The 17,077-nt window shown below is 51.3% G+C and overlaps 2 protein-coding genes across 3 annotated transcripts in view; one reads left to right on the forward strand and one right to left on the reverse strand.

Moving 5' to 3' along the window:
- The window catches only part of ADIPOR2 (adiponectin receptor 2), a 99,121-nt gene extending 95,244 nt beyond the window's left edge, over positions 1-3,877 (forward strand). For both annotated transcript variants that reach the window (XM_045071834.1, XM_004773732.3), the window contains one exon: positions 1,039-3,877. In XM_045071834.1, the coding sequence (XP_044927769.1) occupies positions 1,039-1,167 (129 nt within the window). In that variant the 3' untranslated portion in view covers positions 1,168-3,877. The remainder of the gene's footprint in view (positions 1-1,038) is intronic.
- A 3,337-nt stretch (positions 3,878-7,214) lies between these two features.
- The window catches only part of CACNA2D4 (calcium voltage-gated channel auxiliary subunit alpha2delta 4), a 112,898-nt gene continuing 103,035 nt past the window's right edge, over positions 7,215-17,077 (reverse strand). The window contains exons 30-38 of the mRNA XM_004773738.3: positions 15,442-15,512; positions 14,981-15,056; positions 14,367-14,419; positions 13,944-13,999; positions 13,616-13,636; positions 10,960-11,077; positions 9,380-9,492; positions 9,002-9,084; positions 7,215-8,284 (exon numbers count right to left, since the gene is read on the reverse strand). Of these exons, the coding sequence (XP_004773795.1) occupies positions 8,180-8,284; positions 9,002-9,084; positions 9,380-9,492; positions 10,960-11,077; positions 13,616-13,636; positions 13,944-13,999; positions 14,367-14,419; positions 14,981-15,056; positions 15,442-15,512 (696 nt within the window). The 3' untranslated portion in view covers positions 7,215-8,179. The remainder of the gene's footprint in view (positions 8,285-9,001; positions 9,085-9,379; positions 9,493-10,959; positions 11,078-13,615; positions 13,637-13,943; positions 14,000-14,366; positions 14,420-14,980; positions 15,057-15,441; positions 15,513-17,077) is intronic.

A 17,077-nucleotide genomic window follows, 5' to 3' on the forward strand; every position in this document is an offset into this window, starting at 1 on the left:
TTAAAGAATTGTTTGATATGAAGTCTGACCTTTAGAATTCTGTTCCTTGACCTGTTGCTGATTATTGTAAACTAAATTGATCATCCAGTCTTCAAAGTGTAATTTAGCCCTCCATAAAATGAATATAATGCTAATTTAGGCAACCTTTTCAGATTCAAATTAGTTAATTTATCTTTTGGAGATTGCCTTCTCATCATTTTGACATCAGTTATGGAGATAACCCTTCCCCCCCCTTATTTTGAGAATTTTGAGAATGAATTGATTTCCTAGGAACCTTTTCCTGGGATGTGACTTATGGCTCTTTCTAGTTTAACCTCTAAAGTTAATACCTTTCTCTTTATGAATACTGTTTTGCCCCATGATAATGAGAGAATAGTATAATTTTTGAAGTAATGTTGGTGCACTGAGCAATTGATAGATCCCTTTTAAAAAATGAACTAGCATTCAACAGAAGAGATTAAATCAGAAAAAAAGCTCATGTGCTTGTAGACCACTTCTGATTAGAGAAGGAATGAAAAGACCTGACCTTCTAAGTCTTTTGATAGGTATGTTGTTTGTGAAATTTCAGAGTCTTAGAGCTGGAGAGACATAATGTTTCAACCTTCTACCTAATCCTGGAAATCCCTTTAGTTTTTCTGAGAGAGAGCAACATTTAAATTGGCCATAGCTCTGGTGCTTTTTAATGCCATGATAAAAGCTTTCTTCAGCAAACAGGAAAACCTCCCTGTGTCTAACTGTAGCCTTGTAGTCTGTTAGCAAGGGTGTGTGTATGCCATTGGCCTGAGTTCACCAGATACTCCTATGATATGTGTACACATCTTCATGGTTAGAATTTAGTGGTAGCACCTTGATTTCTTTGGGGACAGCTGGCCTTCAGTTCAGCAGAATGTGATATGCCTAATGGATGTTCAAGATCTGTGGACACCTTGAATTTTGAGCTCTGTAACCTCCATTCCCTAACCCTGCTCAGCACAAACAACCTGAAGACTCTTTAGCAGACTTAAATAATGAATGGGTTTCTCCCCTACCCCCCTCCAGTTTCACTCTCATCAGCTGTTTCACATCTTTGTGGTTGCTGGCGCTTTCGTTCACTTCCATGGCGTCTCAAACCTCCAGGAGTTCCGTTTCATGATTGGTGGAGGCTGCAGTGAAGAGGATGCACTGTGACACCTTCCAGAAGCCGGGGACTGTGACCCTGAACAGGGCCTGCAGCGTCTGCAGGCCTCCCTTACCGGCCATTGATGCCAGTGCCAGAGGAGCCCCAAACTTTGACAGCCTCGTGGGCTTTGTGATGCCCCTGGGGCTCCACCTGGTACACGACTGAGAAGAGAAAAACAAAAATAAATCATACCTCAAAGGATGGAGTGCATCAATTTGGAGAAAAGGAGAAATGGCCCAAACCCTGACTTATAATTGGGATCTACTGATTGAGGGCTCTGCACGACCTTGGCAAACTGGCTTCTGATCCGTGTCATATTTCTTTGTAGAAGATGGGAACACAGTTTAGCTGGTGGTTCGTTCTTCTCCCTTTCTCGCTCCTTAAATCAATTTAAAAACCAATTTAGGTGAACATTTATATCCTGTTAAAGGGTGGGAATGTGATTTTAGATGCTCTTTTGGGAGAACAAAGAAATTAATGTAAATAAGATTTCTAACTCACTGTTTAAGAATTTATATAAACGTTTAAAACATAGGGGTAGGGGAGGGAGGGGAATTTTGTACAGAACGAAACATGCAAGTACCACACACTGTTTCAATTTTGCACAAAGTGACTGTAGGAGGATCAGGTGATGGCCCCAGAATGTATAATGCCTTGGTGCACCAAGGTGCCTTCTAAAGGCTGGCATACCTTGGACCCTGTGGGGCAGAAAGTATAGCCCCAGCCCAGTGATCACATGACCACTCTCATGTCTGAGAGCCTTAGGGAGTCCCAAGGTGGAAGGAAGCTGTATGTGTTTTCTCAGTGGAAGCAGCATGTGAATGGCTGACAGGATGTGTTAGATAAAGGCTCTAGTTAAGGTATCATTTGAGAGAGTGATTTGTTTTCTATGCTGAGAGTGACCCCTTCTAAAGAGTAGAGCCATTTACTTGGGAAAGTCAATTATGCCAGCAAAGGGGTAGTGGAGACAGTAGGAGGAACTCTGGAAATGTTAGCCCGGGGGCTGATCAGATTACTTTATGGCATCCTATTCAGTTTTGTGGTGATTTTTATCTGCAGGGATGTGACAGTTTTCTGTATCTTTGCTGTGGAGCTCAGGAACACCCCAGAATTCTTCTGTTAAAGTCACTGCCCTAACTACCCTTCCTTGTCTTGGGAATACAAATTGACCTTTTCCCTGACATCACAGTTCTTGGCATGGAGCCAGCCACAAAAAAGATTGCAGCTTGTCCAGGTGCCTCTTGAGCTCATGTACATAGGTTGGGAGAAGGCTTCCTCTGGATCAGGAAAGGTAAATTTCACCTCTGGCACCACTGTCTTAGTAAGCCTAGTCGTGACATACATATCAGCTGTCTTTGAACAAGAAAGCCAGTCCAGTACCTACCAAGGAGTCATCAGTATTCCCCAAACCCCAGTTTTCGGGGTTAGCATGGTGGGAAGTTGCAAAAGAAAATGGTATGTTATTGCCAGGGAGTCTGGTACAGCCATATCTTTGAAGAGCTGCTAGGAGTAGAAAAAGTTTGCTCATGCCCCAGAGGTATCCTGTTATGGTGTCAGGGAGAGTGGTAGGGGAAGGATCTGGTTCACAGAATTCTAATCTTGGCTCATAGGCAAACCACCAAAATAGCACTCGAGTCTTGGGTTACTTGTCACCCAAGGTTTCAGGTGATTGAGTTACATCTTGGGGATTATGGGTTTTAGAACTAAACATTGAAGCCCTAAGTCTGGGGGCTGGCACCCTCCAGTAGGCGTTTGGCATATGGGAAGAGTCTGGTATCCAGCAGAGTGTTGTCTTGTTGGTAATCTCCTTTCTCTCCCCTTCCAGTCTCCAGCAAAAGCTGGGAACTGGGAAGAAGGACTCCACTATAGAACTGGGGAAGGATTTAAGAGTATTTTGGTTCTGGGTAAGCTCACTGCCTTGGGTACCAAGGGACCCAACGAGAGACTTGAGTAGGTGAACTGGTGTGGTGCCTGACACAATAAAGAACAATATTCCTCCCTTTGAGGGAATAGTCCAGCAGGGCAGTGGCCATCTGGAAGGAGGGACACTTAGTCTCATGAAAGCAACAGCACATATCAGAAGCCAGACTTGCTCTTCGGTCATGCACTTTGGGATACAGGGTATAAGATGCAGCCCTGTAACACCACCAACAGAAGTAGAAGTTTCTGGGCCCAGTCACCCCACACCCCAAAGGAGGAGCTAAATCTGGTTCAACATAGCACAAACTGTTAGGAAAAATGAAATTAACATCAATGATGTGTCATCCAGTAAAAATCTCCCTCTTTAGGGTGTGTGTGCGAGTGCGTGTGTGTGCGCCCATTTATGTGTGTGTGTCTACGTGCAACTCACTACCAACAGCCTCACTGTGCACTTGGTCTTCACAGTGCTCGCTGAGAACTCTCACCAGGTTGGCGCCTGAATGCCTTACTCTCAGCATCAGAGGCTTGCTTGCTCTGTGCAGATTTTTAATTTTCTTCGTTGGCCCTAGGCTGGTTAGGACCTCTACAGCTTCATTCTTTAACCATTAAATAGTGGCCTTTTTCAGTATTTTCCCCCTTCCCCTTTATAAATTGCGGAAGCCACAAAGCACATTTTTTGGGGATCATAGAAGGTTGGGGTTTCAGAAAGGCCTCTGTGTGATGGTTCCATTCGCCATGGGATTTCCCTTACTTGCTGTATTCTCAACTTCTAATAAAAAGAACCAAATGGAATATGAACTTCGGTCGTGTACTGTTTTACTCACTCAAATTACCTGCCTTGAAGTCTTAATTTAGACACCGAAGCTTAAGAAATTGTCAGAGACTTCCCGGTCTGAATGCACAAATCAAAGTTATTTATGCCCAACTCACTTTTCCTGACCTTTCTTAAGCTTTCATTACAACTGAGATGAGGTTTAGAATGGAGGGGAGAGCTAACCCGAAGGGGTAGTTAATTTATGATTAAAGTTTATCAAAATAATACCCAACATAATAGATACTCTATGTGAAAGTTTCTGTTGAAGGACTTGGTATCTCAGATACTCATAACCACCTCCCTGTGAACTAACTAGTATCACTCATTTCTGGGTTTGGAGACTGAAGCTCAGAAAGGCCAAGTGTGACTCTTGTGCTACACTCTTCACAATAAGAAGACAGTTCAGATTAAATCTCAGGTGTTGACCTAAAGGTTTGGGGGTTTGTTAACCGTTTGTGTAATTTAAGAAAGGAGAGGAATCCGTGCCCCTTTGCCTTGGGTAAATTATCTTTGCAGGAGAATTTCCAGTATTTGGATTCTTTTTTCTTTTTTTTTTTAAAAAGATTGATTTATTTTAGAGAGAGAGAGAGACCATGGGTGGGAGGGGCAGAAGGAGAGAGAGAACCTCAGCCACACTCCATGCTAGGCTTGGAGCTAGATGCGGGGCTTAGTCTTCTGACCCTGAGATCATAGCCCGAGCTGAAACCAGCAAGAGTTGGATGCTCAGCCAGCTGCACCACCCAGGTGCCCCGAATTCTCATTTTAAGGTATAGATACAGCTTTAGGGTTTCCCTGGGTATAGAACACTGGATTGCATTCTGCTCTTTTGAGCCATTATAAAGAACCATTTGGCTTTTTCTTAGTTTTTTGCTAAAAACTGTATGCTCCCTTTCTCAGGTGAGGATCCTGTATGGTATTGCCATGGATATTGCAAAGGAAATAAAGGACAAGTTTGAATTTTCACTTTGTAGAATGCTGGGCTCTGGGTTTCCTAAAAGAGCCCTTGGGCAGTGTTGCTTTACAGTTTATCCTGGAAGTAATATCCTTGTCTCTAGAATACTTAGCTTCAGTTACAGCATTCTTTTTCTCACCTTTTAAAATGGGCTTAGGTTCTTTGCATCTTTCACTGAGATCAACATTTCTCGCACTTTCCGTAGTGATTGGCAGGTGTTTCTGCTGAATTCTTGCTCTGATTTCTTCCTATTGTGACCACCTCCCCCATATTTACTTCTCTGACTTTAAGATACTTCCATTCCCCTGCCCTCCGGAATCAGAACTTCACTTAGCATTATAAAGTGGTGAACTGTTTTACATGAAAGCACTTCTATCAAAATGTACAAAATTATTAGCTGGATCTAGTAGTTAATTTATTCCTGGTACTGAGGAAGGAGGATCTGACAGCAGCTTTGAGTTCTTGGTCATTTAAGAAAAGAGAATTCAAGGGGCGCCTGGGTGGCTCAGTGGGTTAAGCCTCTGCCTTCGGCTCAGGTCATGATCTCAGGGTCCTGGGATCGAGCCCCGCATCAGACTTTGCTCAGTGTGGAGCCTGCTTCCCCCTCTCACTCTGTCTGCTGCTCTGCCTACTTGTGATCTCTCTCTTTCTCTGTCACGTGAATAAATAAAAAAATATTTAAAAAAAAGATAATTCAAGATGCTGACAGATTCTTGTCATTTATTAAATGGCTTTGGTTCTAACTCGTTCGCCTCTGATCAGTGATGACTCTTTAACTTGAGTCGGGCCGCCACCTGCTGTCTGGTAGTGGTTCTGGTAAAAGAAGAAAGGAAAAAATAGTTGCTCTGGTCTCCTAAGCTCACAAGAATATTCTGTTCTCCCAAGTGAGGAGCAAGGTTAGTTTCTCAGAAAGCTTAGTTTATTCCTTCCACTGGTTCTAAAAGTGATTTCCCAATTTTATAGTCTCCAGGCCACCCAGAGACACGGGGATGAAGGAGACAAGACAAGGCCAGGAGCTGTCCCAACACTTCCTAATTTTGGTTTCTAGTGTATGTGCTGCTGAAGTGAGCACCTAATCTTGGTTTTTAAGTGATAGGGCCAAGAGAGTTGATAAATTTTCCTGGGTGGGCAGGGAGGTCAGGCCTTTCAAAAGACAGGCTTGCTGTCCTAGAGAGAAGAACAAGCAGCCTGTGTCTGGGAGTTGGTAATAGAGGTCAGATGCTGTTGAAGGCCAGAACGTTTATTAATACCAAAGAGAGGCAGAGGGGTGCACGTGGGCACTGGGTGTTATTGGTGGTGAAGGTGCCCGAGCAAGTCAGGAAGTGTTCATGCAGCCATGCCTGTCATGATAAGGTCTGGACAGGATGATGGGGAAGCTCTGAGCAATGGCACCTGACTGGAGAAAGAGTTCCCTGTTGTGCCAGATGGACACCTGTGATCTTTGCCTATTGTTCTTAACATCCACATTGTCATTTCTTGGCCAACTTCTCTCCTCCCCAAGGAGGTAATAGATCTAACAGTAGTTAACATGTAATTTGTGCTTATTGTATGCCCAGCACACTGCATGAATAAAGCTCTTTCCCAATAATTTACAACCAGTTCTCAAGTCTCTGCTGCAGTTTCCTGTCTACAATATGGGACAGATAACAGTACCTACTTCAGAGGATTGCTGCCAGATTTAAATGAGTTAATGCCTGTTACTTACCAGGTACCTGTAAGCCTTAGCCATTCCTAGCATTATTTTGCCACTTAAACTGGCTGAGCAAGTGAGTTTGAGTCACTCTCTTCTCTGAGGCTCTACTTGTTCAGCTGTAAGTAGGGCTGCTAATGCCGACCTCACAGGCTTGTGAGACTAAGTGGTGAAAGTGACGTCATCTTATCAGTAATGTAAGGCATTTTACAAATAGGGCAATGAATGCATTGTTCAAAGTTGGCCCACTGTACAGGGGGAGGGGGGCCATTTGCTGGTGGGAAGTTTGTACTCTGAATTGTGGAGGGCCGAGAAGGGTCTCCCAAGGCCCGGCATGCTGTCCATGCTTATCTTGGGGCTTGGCTGGACTTCCTCGTTGGATGTTGGTTGAATTTAAAGTTCTGAGGCCACCTCAGAATTTCTACATGGTCTGCCTTTAATGTTGCTCTCACAGTGGAGCCAGGTTTTCGGGGGAGGGAGGAGGAAGCTCCAGGGCCCTAAGACCCTAGGGGAGGTGTGCATGTGGAGAGTAAGTTCCCAGACAGAGCTCCCCTCCTGGTGGACTCTGCTGTGCATGTTGGAATGTTCCTTGAAATGCCCACCCCAGGGATAGAGTCAGGCAGTCTTTTTTTAAATTTTTATTTTATTTTATTATTTTTAAAAGATTTTATTTATTCGTTTGAGAGAGAGAGAGCACAAGCATGGGGAGAGGCAGAGGTAGAGGGAGAAGCAGGCTCCCCACTGAGCTGGGAGCCTGACATGGGGCATGGGGCTCAGTCCCAGGACGTGGAGATCAAGGTAGTCTCTCTTACAAAGATAAGTGGCTAGAACAGACCACTGAGGGAGCTGGCCCTCCCGGGGAGTCTGGAGCTAGCCTTCAGGAGATCCCTCACCAGACCACTGTGAAGGACTGTGTGACCTCCCCTGTTCTATCACCCTTTAGTGCAGGAGCTATATATTTTACCCTATTGGCTTTTACTCAGATGCAAAAGTTTCTGTATGTTAGCATTTTGTAAAGACATTTTCAGAAGTTTTAGAAGCCATAGTTTGCAGACATGCCACAGTAATATAAAAGGATTTAATACCTGTTCCTGTTCTGGGTTTTTCCCATTACTAGTTACTTCTTTGCTGCCCCCCCCCCCCTTTCTGAGCAGCAGCTAGGAAATTGACCTATCCCCTCACCATGCATCTCATTTTGAGAAAGCTCTATTTCAGGTGGGGGCATGTTCTTCATCTCATTTCTGCTGTTGGCCTCGTTCTGTTCCTCTTTCTCATACCGTAAAGTTCTTGGATTCTACTGAAGACCAACCAGGTTCATTAGAAACAGCTGACCCTTGGCTGGGTCTGGGCTTCTGGAGAATAGATGCAATTAACTTCTTTTGTCTTGGTCCAAGTTGAGCTCCCGGTGGACTCCTGAAGAGGAGGTAGGAAGGATGGTACTAGGCTCCCTGGAAGGCCTTTAAGAAGTGGTTTCTGGTTCCATCTGGCAATCTCAGGAGGCAGGGACCATTAGCCCAAGACAGATGAACAGTGACCTGGGTGATAACCCAACTGTAGTGAGGTGGATCCCACGGCAGGGGCCGACTCTTAAGAGTGTCTCTGGAAGGATCATCTTGTCAAAACAGAGGTGAGGTTGGTCGGGTGTCACCGCAAAAGCTGGGGTGGTAGCCCCCAGGCACACAGAGGCAGCAGGAGCATGGGGAGCGAGGCCGAGGTGTCTGCGGTGCCGCCACACTCCTGCGCATTTTCCTGTGAACCCAGAGCAGAGATGAAAAGGTAGCCTTCAGGATGAGGCAAGGAAGAGGGAGGAGGGCCTCTGGGACTAATAGCCAAAAACCTGGGGTAAGAGGGAAAGCCCAGAAAATGGAGGAAACACTGCCTGCCATCTTTTTTAGACCGCCTATTTTTTAGGGCAAAGGAGAGGCTGTGCACTCAGCCCAGAACTGGGTTCAAGCCTCTGCTTGTCCCTAGTCTTACAGTGGCCGTGGGACCATCCTCTAGAATGACTTCGGGGAAGCCATCAACTCTGGAAACTTAGTGGATGTGGATTATTTGTGGCATATTCAACAAAGACAATACCATGAGTAAGGCACCCAGCTTGAGGCCTTAAGCTAAAAGCACCTTACATAGTGGGCGCTTAATGTCATTAGCATGTGCATATATTAGCTTCCTCATTTGGAGCTAACTGCAGTAGTAATGAAGGCAATATGGGGGAACTGGGTTTGAAATCACTGAGGGCCCAAACCCTAGGAAATTTGGCCCTTAGCTCCTGGTTGCCTCCACATGTGAATGCCACAGGGGCCTGAATGTCCATGCACACGCATGAATGTGTTCCACGGACATGCACAAGCAGGGCTGCATTCATAAGCATCAGCTCCCATCTGCAAATGCACAGGCCCCATCCAAGAGCCCAGGATTTGTGGATGAAGACCAAGCCCCGCCCCTTTGCCCCCCTCCAGCCCTTACCTCTGGATGGAAGGCGTGGCAGGAATCTGGTCTCCTTCGAAGCTTCTGCGAGCGTAGCCTGTCACACTTGACAGACGCATTATGTGCGGAAGTCACTGTTAAGGCGAACATCTCATGACAGCAGCGAATTCTGGAGATTCTAGAGACTAAGTCTGGGAAGAGCCTAGCCCAGGTGGGACCAGCTGCCTTGTAGAAGAAGGCACCCAGGGGTTAGGGGGAGGGGAGGGGTTAGGGAACAAATCCGGAAGCCCTGGGTGGGAGGCGGGGGATGTTGGTGGGGAGGGAGGATGGCCTCGCCTCTCAATATCTGAGCTCCTCAGTGACACCAACACCTCCATCCCTCCCCCAGCCCTCATTTCCCGGAAGCTGGAAGGATATATTTGACTTCTGTAGCTTCCTGCAGGACTGGTGGGAAGATGCTACAGTCACAGGTGGGGTCTGTCACCAGGAGGAGAAGGTTACTGCTGGGAATCTGTTGCATCACAAATATCCTGCGGCCAAGAGAGAAGTGGGTTGCGGAACCGCTCTGTGGCAGGCTCAGATAATTCTTGAGAGGGAAAAGAATTGTCATTAATATATTCAGAGATAGCAGGCATAAATCAAGACTGTCCCAAGCAGATAGGGATGTGTGGCTGGGGCAGGCCGTGCCGGAAAGATGCGGTGCTCAGGTTTGGCCACAAGGTGGCAGAGCCCGCCCGCACAAGGCCCTGGAGAGCCGCCAGAGGGAGGGAGGAAGGGATCCGGGAAAGCCTGTCTGCGGGAGGCCTGGTGCCTTATGTAACAGTAGCTGCCACTTCCTGAGCATTTCCTCTGGGGTGGATGATTTCTCTCTCTCACACACACACACTTAACCGCAACCACTCCAAGGGAGGTTGCTGTCGTTCCTGTTTCGTGGAGGAGAACCCAGAGGCTAGAAGAGGTGAGGTAACTTGCCCAACGTTACAGGGCTGCGGAGCAGAAGAGAGTGTTTTTGAACTCGAAACTGTCTACCCTGAAGTCCGTGCCTTACACCAGACCACTTACTTCATTCTCATGACAAGCCTTTGAGATAAACGAGTCACAGGAGTTCCCAGAAAACCGCTCTGGCGAGGTTACCGTCCACCCAACATCACACACTAGTAGGACAAGTCTGAGGCGTTACACTAGAAAGTAATTCCCCTGAGGTCTGGGGAGTCCAAGGGACGTCCCGCGAAGCCCTTGGCGAATGGCTGAGCTGGCTGAGTGGACACCCTAGAGGCGGCCCAGCACAGAACTTCACAAGTTGGAAGGTCCCCGAGGTCAGGGTGGGAGTTGGCGGGAGAGAAGTTTCTGTCGGGCCTCCCTGCCCGCCTCAGGCCAGCGGTAGCTGGAGCCGGTAGGATGCAGCTCCGTCTCACGGCTTGCACACGGGCAAGGCCTGAGTCTCTGCGGGGCGCACACACAGGCTCCAGGCCGGCCACGGAAAGGAGAGGCCGGTGTGACCTGACAGCGCTAGGAGCCCTCCTCCAGCCCACCACTCCCGAGAGGGCCCCCGAGCTGGCCTGCTTCTCCGCACAGACAGGTTTCTGAGGGGGCACCGACTGGCTTCTTCCTCACCGCTATCCTCGCCTTCCGGTGCCTTCCCAGGGCCTGCAGATGCCCCTGGGCCTGCACGGGGCTGGCTGCCGCTGAGCTGTTGTGGGCTAAGCAAATGTGTGTGACCCACACTGAAAGGTCCTCCGAGAGGGGCTGTGGAGACTTTCCTTTGGAGCCTGTGGTAAGGTGGGTGGGTCCAGATCTGGCCTCGGGACCACTTCTACCAAACCGTCCGGTGCCCCCAGCCAGCCTACCCTCTGCCCCCGCCCATGTTTCCTTCACGAAGGAAAAGAGGAAGCAAAGATGGGGAGGGGTGGGTGGGTGTGGGTGTGGTGGTGTGTTGTCAGGGGGAGGGGAAGGGAGGAGCCCAGCTGGGGTCAGGCAGCGCTGCCCTCCGATCTTACTTCTGGCAGGCTCCACACTCAATGATCCCATTGGTCTCCCGGATGGCTGTCTGGTGCACAAACACAGGGTACTCTGTGTCACACGGCTGCAGCACGTCCTGTTTCTTGTGCTTGTGGGCTGCAGAGAGACAGAGTTACAGATGGGGAAAGGGGCATTGCCAGATGAGAGGGCCCCAGGAAGCCATGCCTGGGGGGGGTCTCAGCTGCAACCCTGGCTGGCAGGCATGGTCACTACTGTGCAATAGAACACCCTTTTGTCCCTTTGTCAGAAGGTTCTCAGGGCTCGGAGAGGAGGAGGGGAGGAAGGAACACAGGGAAGGAAAAGAGACAGAAAAAATGGAGCAGATGGTGTCACAGTGGGAAGGGCAGCAGACTGGCATGGGGGGCCTTGGCTCTCGGCTGTGGGTGATTAGCACACTAGCCCCGTGACCTGGGGGAAAACCACTTCCCCCCTTGGAAGCGCGATCCTCAGTGTAAGCCGGCTGGTTGGGAGAAGGGCTGGGCGGGGACCCCTTGAAGGCTCCAATCAGCACTGATACCCAGGGTCTGAGAGGAGAGCAGAGGCAGGAGGAGGGCCAAGGGGTGACTTGGGGGACACTTTGGATTCTTAATCCTACCCCTCCCCCCCATTCATTGTATACAGGTGACATTTCTCAAGTCTAGCTACTGTGCTCTGCACATGTAGCACGCAGACCAGCCCTAGGCTTGCTCCCTAACCAACCCCCCCCCCCCGCCCAGCCCCCCCCCCCACCAGTTTTGAGCAGAGCAGCAAGGGCTGAGCGCCAGCCTGCCTGGGCCTGGGAGAGAGAGCCAGCAGGGGCCTCCAGGGCCCAACGTGGCCAAAGCCCAGCAGACACAGCTCCCAAGATTTCCGGCTCCTTAGTGGTGCACTGAGTCCCCTCAGGAACAAAGGATGAAGCTAGCAGGACTCAGAAAAACGAATAGCAGAGGCCCGGACAGCCCAGTCCTGGAGGACACACATTGCGCCTGGGGTGAGCAAAGAGCCAAACGGGGCTGGTTCACGGCCTGAACGACATTATTTTTGGTCAAAATAGCAGCCCTGGTTTGTTAACGCAGCACGTCTGTTTCTTCCAGGCACTTCTCTACACTTTCTGGGTTCTTGGCTACTATCTGTGGAATGGGGAGGGTGGGCAGGGTCACCCCCATTTCATAGACCCCCATCTCAGGATCACATGGGGGTTAGCAGGAGAGCGCCCAGACCCAGAAACTTCCCACTGGACCGTGAAGGCAAAAGGGAAGGCCAGTCTGTGGGCAGAGAAGTGCGAACTGGGGGGAAGAACCACAGTCGGGGCTCTGCACACTTTGTCGGTTTCACCAGACCTTCCAGGGCTGCTACTGGGCACTTTGACTGTGTGGGCACCCTGGCTAAAGCCTGCAGGAGCCTGGTGGCCGGCTCCCTCCTGGGCCCAGTTATACTGGCCTCGTCCCCCGTGGGGGCTGGGCCAGTCACCTGAGCCACTTCGTGTGAGTAGATTATCTCCATGACAGCGATAGGGACCATGCGGACAACGACAGACTGGAGTGGGCCTCCATGCAGCTGGGACAGGGTCTCCCTCAGGGCCTCCCTCAGTCCATGTCCTTGGACTCCACGTCCAGTGCTATTCACTGAGGACATGGATGAGTGGCTGAACCAGGCCTCCTGGGCAGGATGGAGAAGCTCCAGGGGCAGCTTCCCTGAAGAGGAGAAATTGTGAACCAGCAGACGGAGGGAGATCGTTCTCAGCGTTTGCAAGATGCAGCTGCTGGCAGGGAGAGCACGGCAGGGAGGGGAGCTGTGCCCCCGGCCCATGTTCCCATGCAGAGGGAGGAGGGCCCTGTTTCTAAATGGGTTGAGACACGTGGTTCCTGGTTCCTGTCACAGACACCATCAGGAAGCCAAACTCTTAACAAAAATGGGGTGGGGAGAATAGCCCAGGCAGTGGAGATGTTCCAGAACCCCATGGAAAAGACTCTATTAATGGAGGGGTTGAGCAAGGCTGGTTAAAGCGAGACAGTCTGTGTGGTAGGAAACCCCCCAGCTACCCTGGGAGTGGAAGCCAAGGACTGCCTTTTGCATTTAAAGGTCAAGTGGCTTCGCTCTTCTGGGAGAGCAGTCTAGAGTCACAGCTGGTTGACACAGAGGACATTTCTTTGGTTCACGGTGGGGCCTGTGGAGGGCACTGTCCTCAGACCCAAGGTCACAGGAGATATATTATCCCCAGAGTGCCCAAGTGACCAGACCTAGGCCTCCACCTGCCACCCCCTTAACCCTGCACACTGCTGGGGGCTCGGTGGACACAGGGAGCTGGAGGCACCCCTGTTTCCTGCTCCACGAGGAGACCTGGCGGCTGCTTACCTGCACGTGGTCACAGCCACTGGGCCACATCACGCTTCCTCCCCTTGGAATCATAAGTGAGCTCACCCAAGGAGATGGCTGGAGGTTCTGTTTGCCCTGGGCTAGGACTATACTTGTGTGGGACGAGATCTGGGTGACACCCTCATGCCTTAAGGGATGGGGCTTTCGAGTGGGAGAGGGCCTCTGAGTTAGGGGTCCCCTGGATGAAGAGAGCTCAGACTTCCTTGGATGGAGAGCTGAGGACAGTCCCTTTTCGAAGTCCCTACCCGCACCCCCAGAAAACTCAGTGAGACTACTCACAGTGATGGAAGACAGCTTTGGCTGTCCAGGACATGATGGGCACGATGTCACATGGAGGGCAGGATGGCACAGGGTAGCGATGTCACATGGAATGAATGATGTCACACGGAGCAGTGGTGTCCCGAGATGGCAGTGGTATGTCGTCACACAGAGAGGTGAGGGGAGCCAGAAGTGAGGGGAGGCCATGAGAGAGGGCCTGGTGAGGTGAGATGGGAGGCACGGACTCTCCAGAGTCCCCATCCCATCTGTCATCCTCCCAGAGGTGACAGGTTCCTACTGAAATGGCTTTGAGAGCAAACACTCCATTTTTGCAGTCCTGCGTACTCACCCTCAGCCCCACTGTCTGCTGGCCAGGAGCCCCATGCACTCCACTCCAGAAGGATCCTGTCAGACACAGAGCAGAATCCCCAAGACCCGGTGCCCTCCTGACCCGGGGGCCCTCCTGACCCGGGGGCCTGACCCTCCTGACCCGGTTGGAGCACCAGAGCTCCCTGGCGGCCCCTGGTCTAGCCCCTCTCCTCCAGGACACCCTCTTCCCTGCTTGGGGCTCCTGGGTGAGCAGGGAGCCTCCCCGCTGGCCAGCAGTGTGTTTGAGGGGCAGGCAGGAGACACCCGGAGATCTCGCCTGCCTCCTCTGGGGTTCCGGGGACCTCATGCAGCTCCTGCTCAAAGGGCTCCCTCATAAGGCACACCTGCATGAAGTCCCCCCAGTCCCCCCCAAGACCCCGCCCAAGGCGCAGACCTCACTCACAGCAAGAGCTCATTCACCAGCCACCTGGTAGCGGTCAGGAGGGCAGAGATTGGCTGGGAAGGAGAGGGGACGCAGGGTTAGGCCCAGGCCCCAGCTGAGGGCGCTCCCCTGGGCACCGTCATTAAAGACCAGCACGTGTGGTGGAGGGAGGAGCGTCCCCCCTGCCCCTTCCGGCTGCCACCATCTCCCACCCCTTCCCAGCAGAGGGAGCATTTACAACTGTTATGTGATAAATTCCTAGGGCACTTGGGGTTCGACCCATCAGGAGGACTCCTCCAGTTCTCTCCCTTTTGAGCCACTTGGTGCTGCTCCTGGCATCCTTTGTGATACGGGTGAAAGCACTTACTTGCAAGTGAGGCAGGAACAAAACAATCCAGGGGCTGCCCTCTGCTTTCTCTGCCAGAGGCTTGTTGCCTCAGGGGGCCGCCAGAACAATCCCCAGAAGCCCCAGAGAGAAGACCCACAGGCCCGGGGCAGGGGCAGGCTGAGGACAGGGAGCAGGGGTGTGGGTCTGGGGGTGGGGTGGGAGGAGATTTGACATTACTTTCTGGTCCCAGTCAAGAGTGGGGTCCTGGGGGTAGTGGGTGGGAAGAAAGGTCTGGGGTGACACTCACGCTGACCAGGGGCCGGGCGGCACTGGGGTGGTGACTCAGGGGTCTGCACATGGCCTGGTAGTCATACATGGTCACTCTGAAAATCAGAAACAGGACTGGGGAGTCAGGCCTTCCCCCAGCCGGGGTGGGGGTTTGCTGCAGGGTTCCCATTTCCCAGGCTTCCTGAGGGCGAGGGAGGGAGGATGGGCGATCAGGCGATCAGACGATTTCATCTCTGCACTTCCACTGCTTTGAAGAAACGGAACAGCAAATTCGGTTTTCCCTCTAAGGGCCCATATGACCTTATACCCCTCTCCACCTCATATCTAGTCTCTGGCTTCAGAAAGGTTGCTCTGTTAGCTCTTTGGGGCTTTCACTGTGGGTTTTTGAGGTCAGGATCCTGATATCTGTCGGGACCAGTTAGCATCAGCTCCTGCCTTTTCTGTGTGTAGTCAGTCTGGGGAGAAACGTGTCCCACTTACTGGCTGAACACCCCCATGCTGAGCAGCTGGGTCATGAGAGCGCCATCCACCTCCCCCAGGAATCTTCCCATCTGTGAGGGCGAGAGAGACAGGGAGAGAGAGAGAGAGAGAGAGATGGAGAGGGAGGGAGGGATGAGGGGGGAGAGTGGGAGGAAGAGGAGGAAGAAAGGGAGGGAGGAGAGGAAGAGGAGGGAAGCGGGATGAAGGCTTCTAAGTCTCCCACATTAGGCCAGGGCTCACTGCTAGCTCCAGACGGGGGTGGGCTGGGTCTCCCCTATAGATACCGGGCAACAGAATCAGAACTGTACCCATTCCACCGGCTCCCTCCCCCTTTAACAGGCTCCCCTGCCCTATTCTTTATCTTAGCACTTCTCATTTAGTTGGCTATGAAATCAATCTAGGGGCTACGATTGGAGTCCAGTCCCCAACCCTGCTGCCAACACAGCTGGGATTTGGTCTCTCTCTCTGCTTTTTTTTGTTTCCTAAAGAGCAAAATAGGATCCTCCTTCCCCCAAGTCCCTCCTCCATGGCCCAGTCAGCCAGCACTGGTGAGCACCCACCACGTGCACCAGCCGAGGCCGTACCCTCCAAGCCCGCAAAGTCCCCCAAGTTGGATGACAGTCAAGCCTCCTATGATCTGGCTTCAGGCTGCCTTCCAGCCTCACCCCTACACTGACCTCCCCACCTGCCCTGGTCTCTTGCTTCTGCGGCCTTCTCAGCATGGCAGAGAGGAAAGAGCCTGGACTTCAGCATCAGATTTTGATTCAGATCCTGGCTCCGGCACTGCCCACTGCGTGGCCATGGGCCGGGGAGGGGATAGCTTGTGCCAAGCATCTGGAACACGGCGAGGGCTCCGTATGTGGTGGGCATAGGATAAGGAGCTGCTCTGGCCTTGGCTCTTCTCTCTGCCTGGACAACCCTTCCCCAGTCCTTACTCCAAGGAGCTTTCCTTGTTGTCCTCCTCCAGGAAGTCTTTCGTTTCTCACCTTTCCAGCTGGACTTAAGGCCTCCCTCCTCAGGCTAAGGACAAAGGCACAAGGGGAGGGGGTGGCCCAGAGAGTGCTGGATGGGACATGCAGGCTTGTCTGAGCTCTGCACTCTTTGGCCAGAAGACCTCTCTGTTCCGAGGCCTGCGAGGCTTCTTGGAGCAGGGCAGTGGAGAGAGCAGAGGAGAGCAGGGAGGAGTCGAAGGCCTTTGAGGGAGAGACTAGCAAGTGGAAAGGTGTGAGGTATCCGTTCCTGCCATTCTCCGAAGTGCAGCCCTGAAGCCGCCTGAAGTTCCTTGAGCTCACGCGATCCCTCTCCATCAGCTGTGGGTTGCTTCTTGCTGTTGCAGGGACCAGATGTGTGTGTGCTCCTGCCTTACCAGACGGCGAGATCCTGTGGGCAGACACCTACCTCCCGGTCCCCCACACCACCCAGTGTCTTGTTCGTGGTTACTGTTCCGTGCATCTTTGCTGAAGGAATGTGTGAGGGATTGGACGGGCAATGAATGAGTGACTGGAGTTTTCTCCCTGGGAAAGTGCAGTGGAGTAGAAATGAGGCTGGCCCAAATTCCCACAAGGCTTTTCTTTCCAAACTCTACGCTTATTCACCAAAAACACCACAGTTCAGACACTTGATTCTGAGAAGATGA

The sequence above is a fragment of the Mustela putorius genome, unplaced genomic scaffold, assembly GCF_011764305.1.
Source record: "Mustela putorius furo isolate JIRA1106 unplaced genomic scaffold, ASM1176430v1.1 tig00003988_pilon_pilon_pilon, whole genome shotgun sequence".
NCBI lineage: Eukaryota > Metazoa > Chordata > Mammalia > Carnivora > Mustelidae > Mustela > Mustela putorius.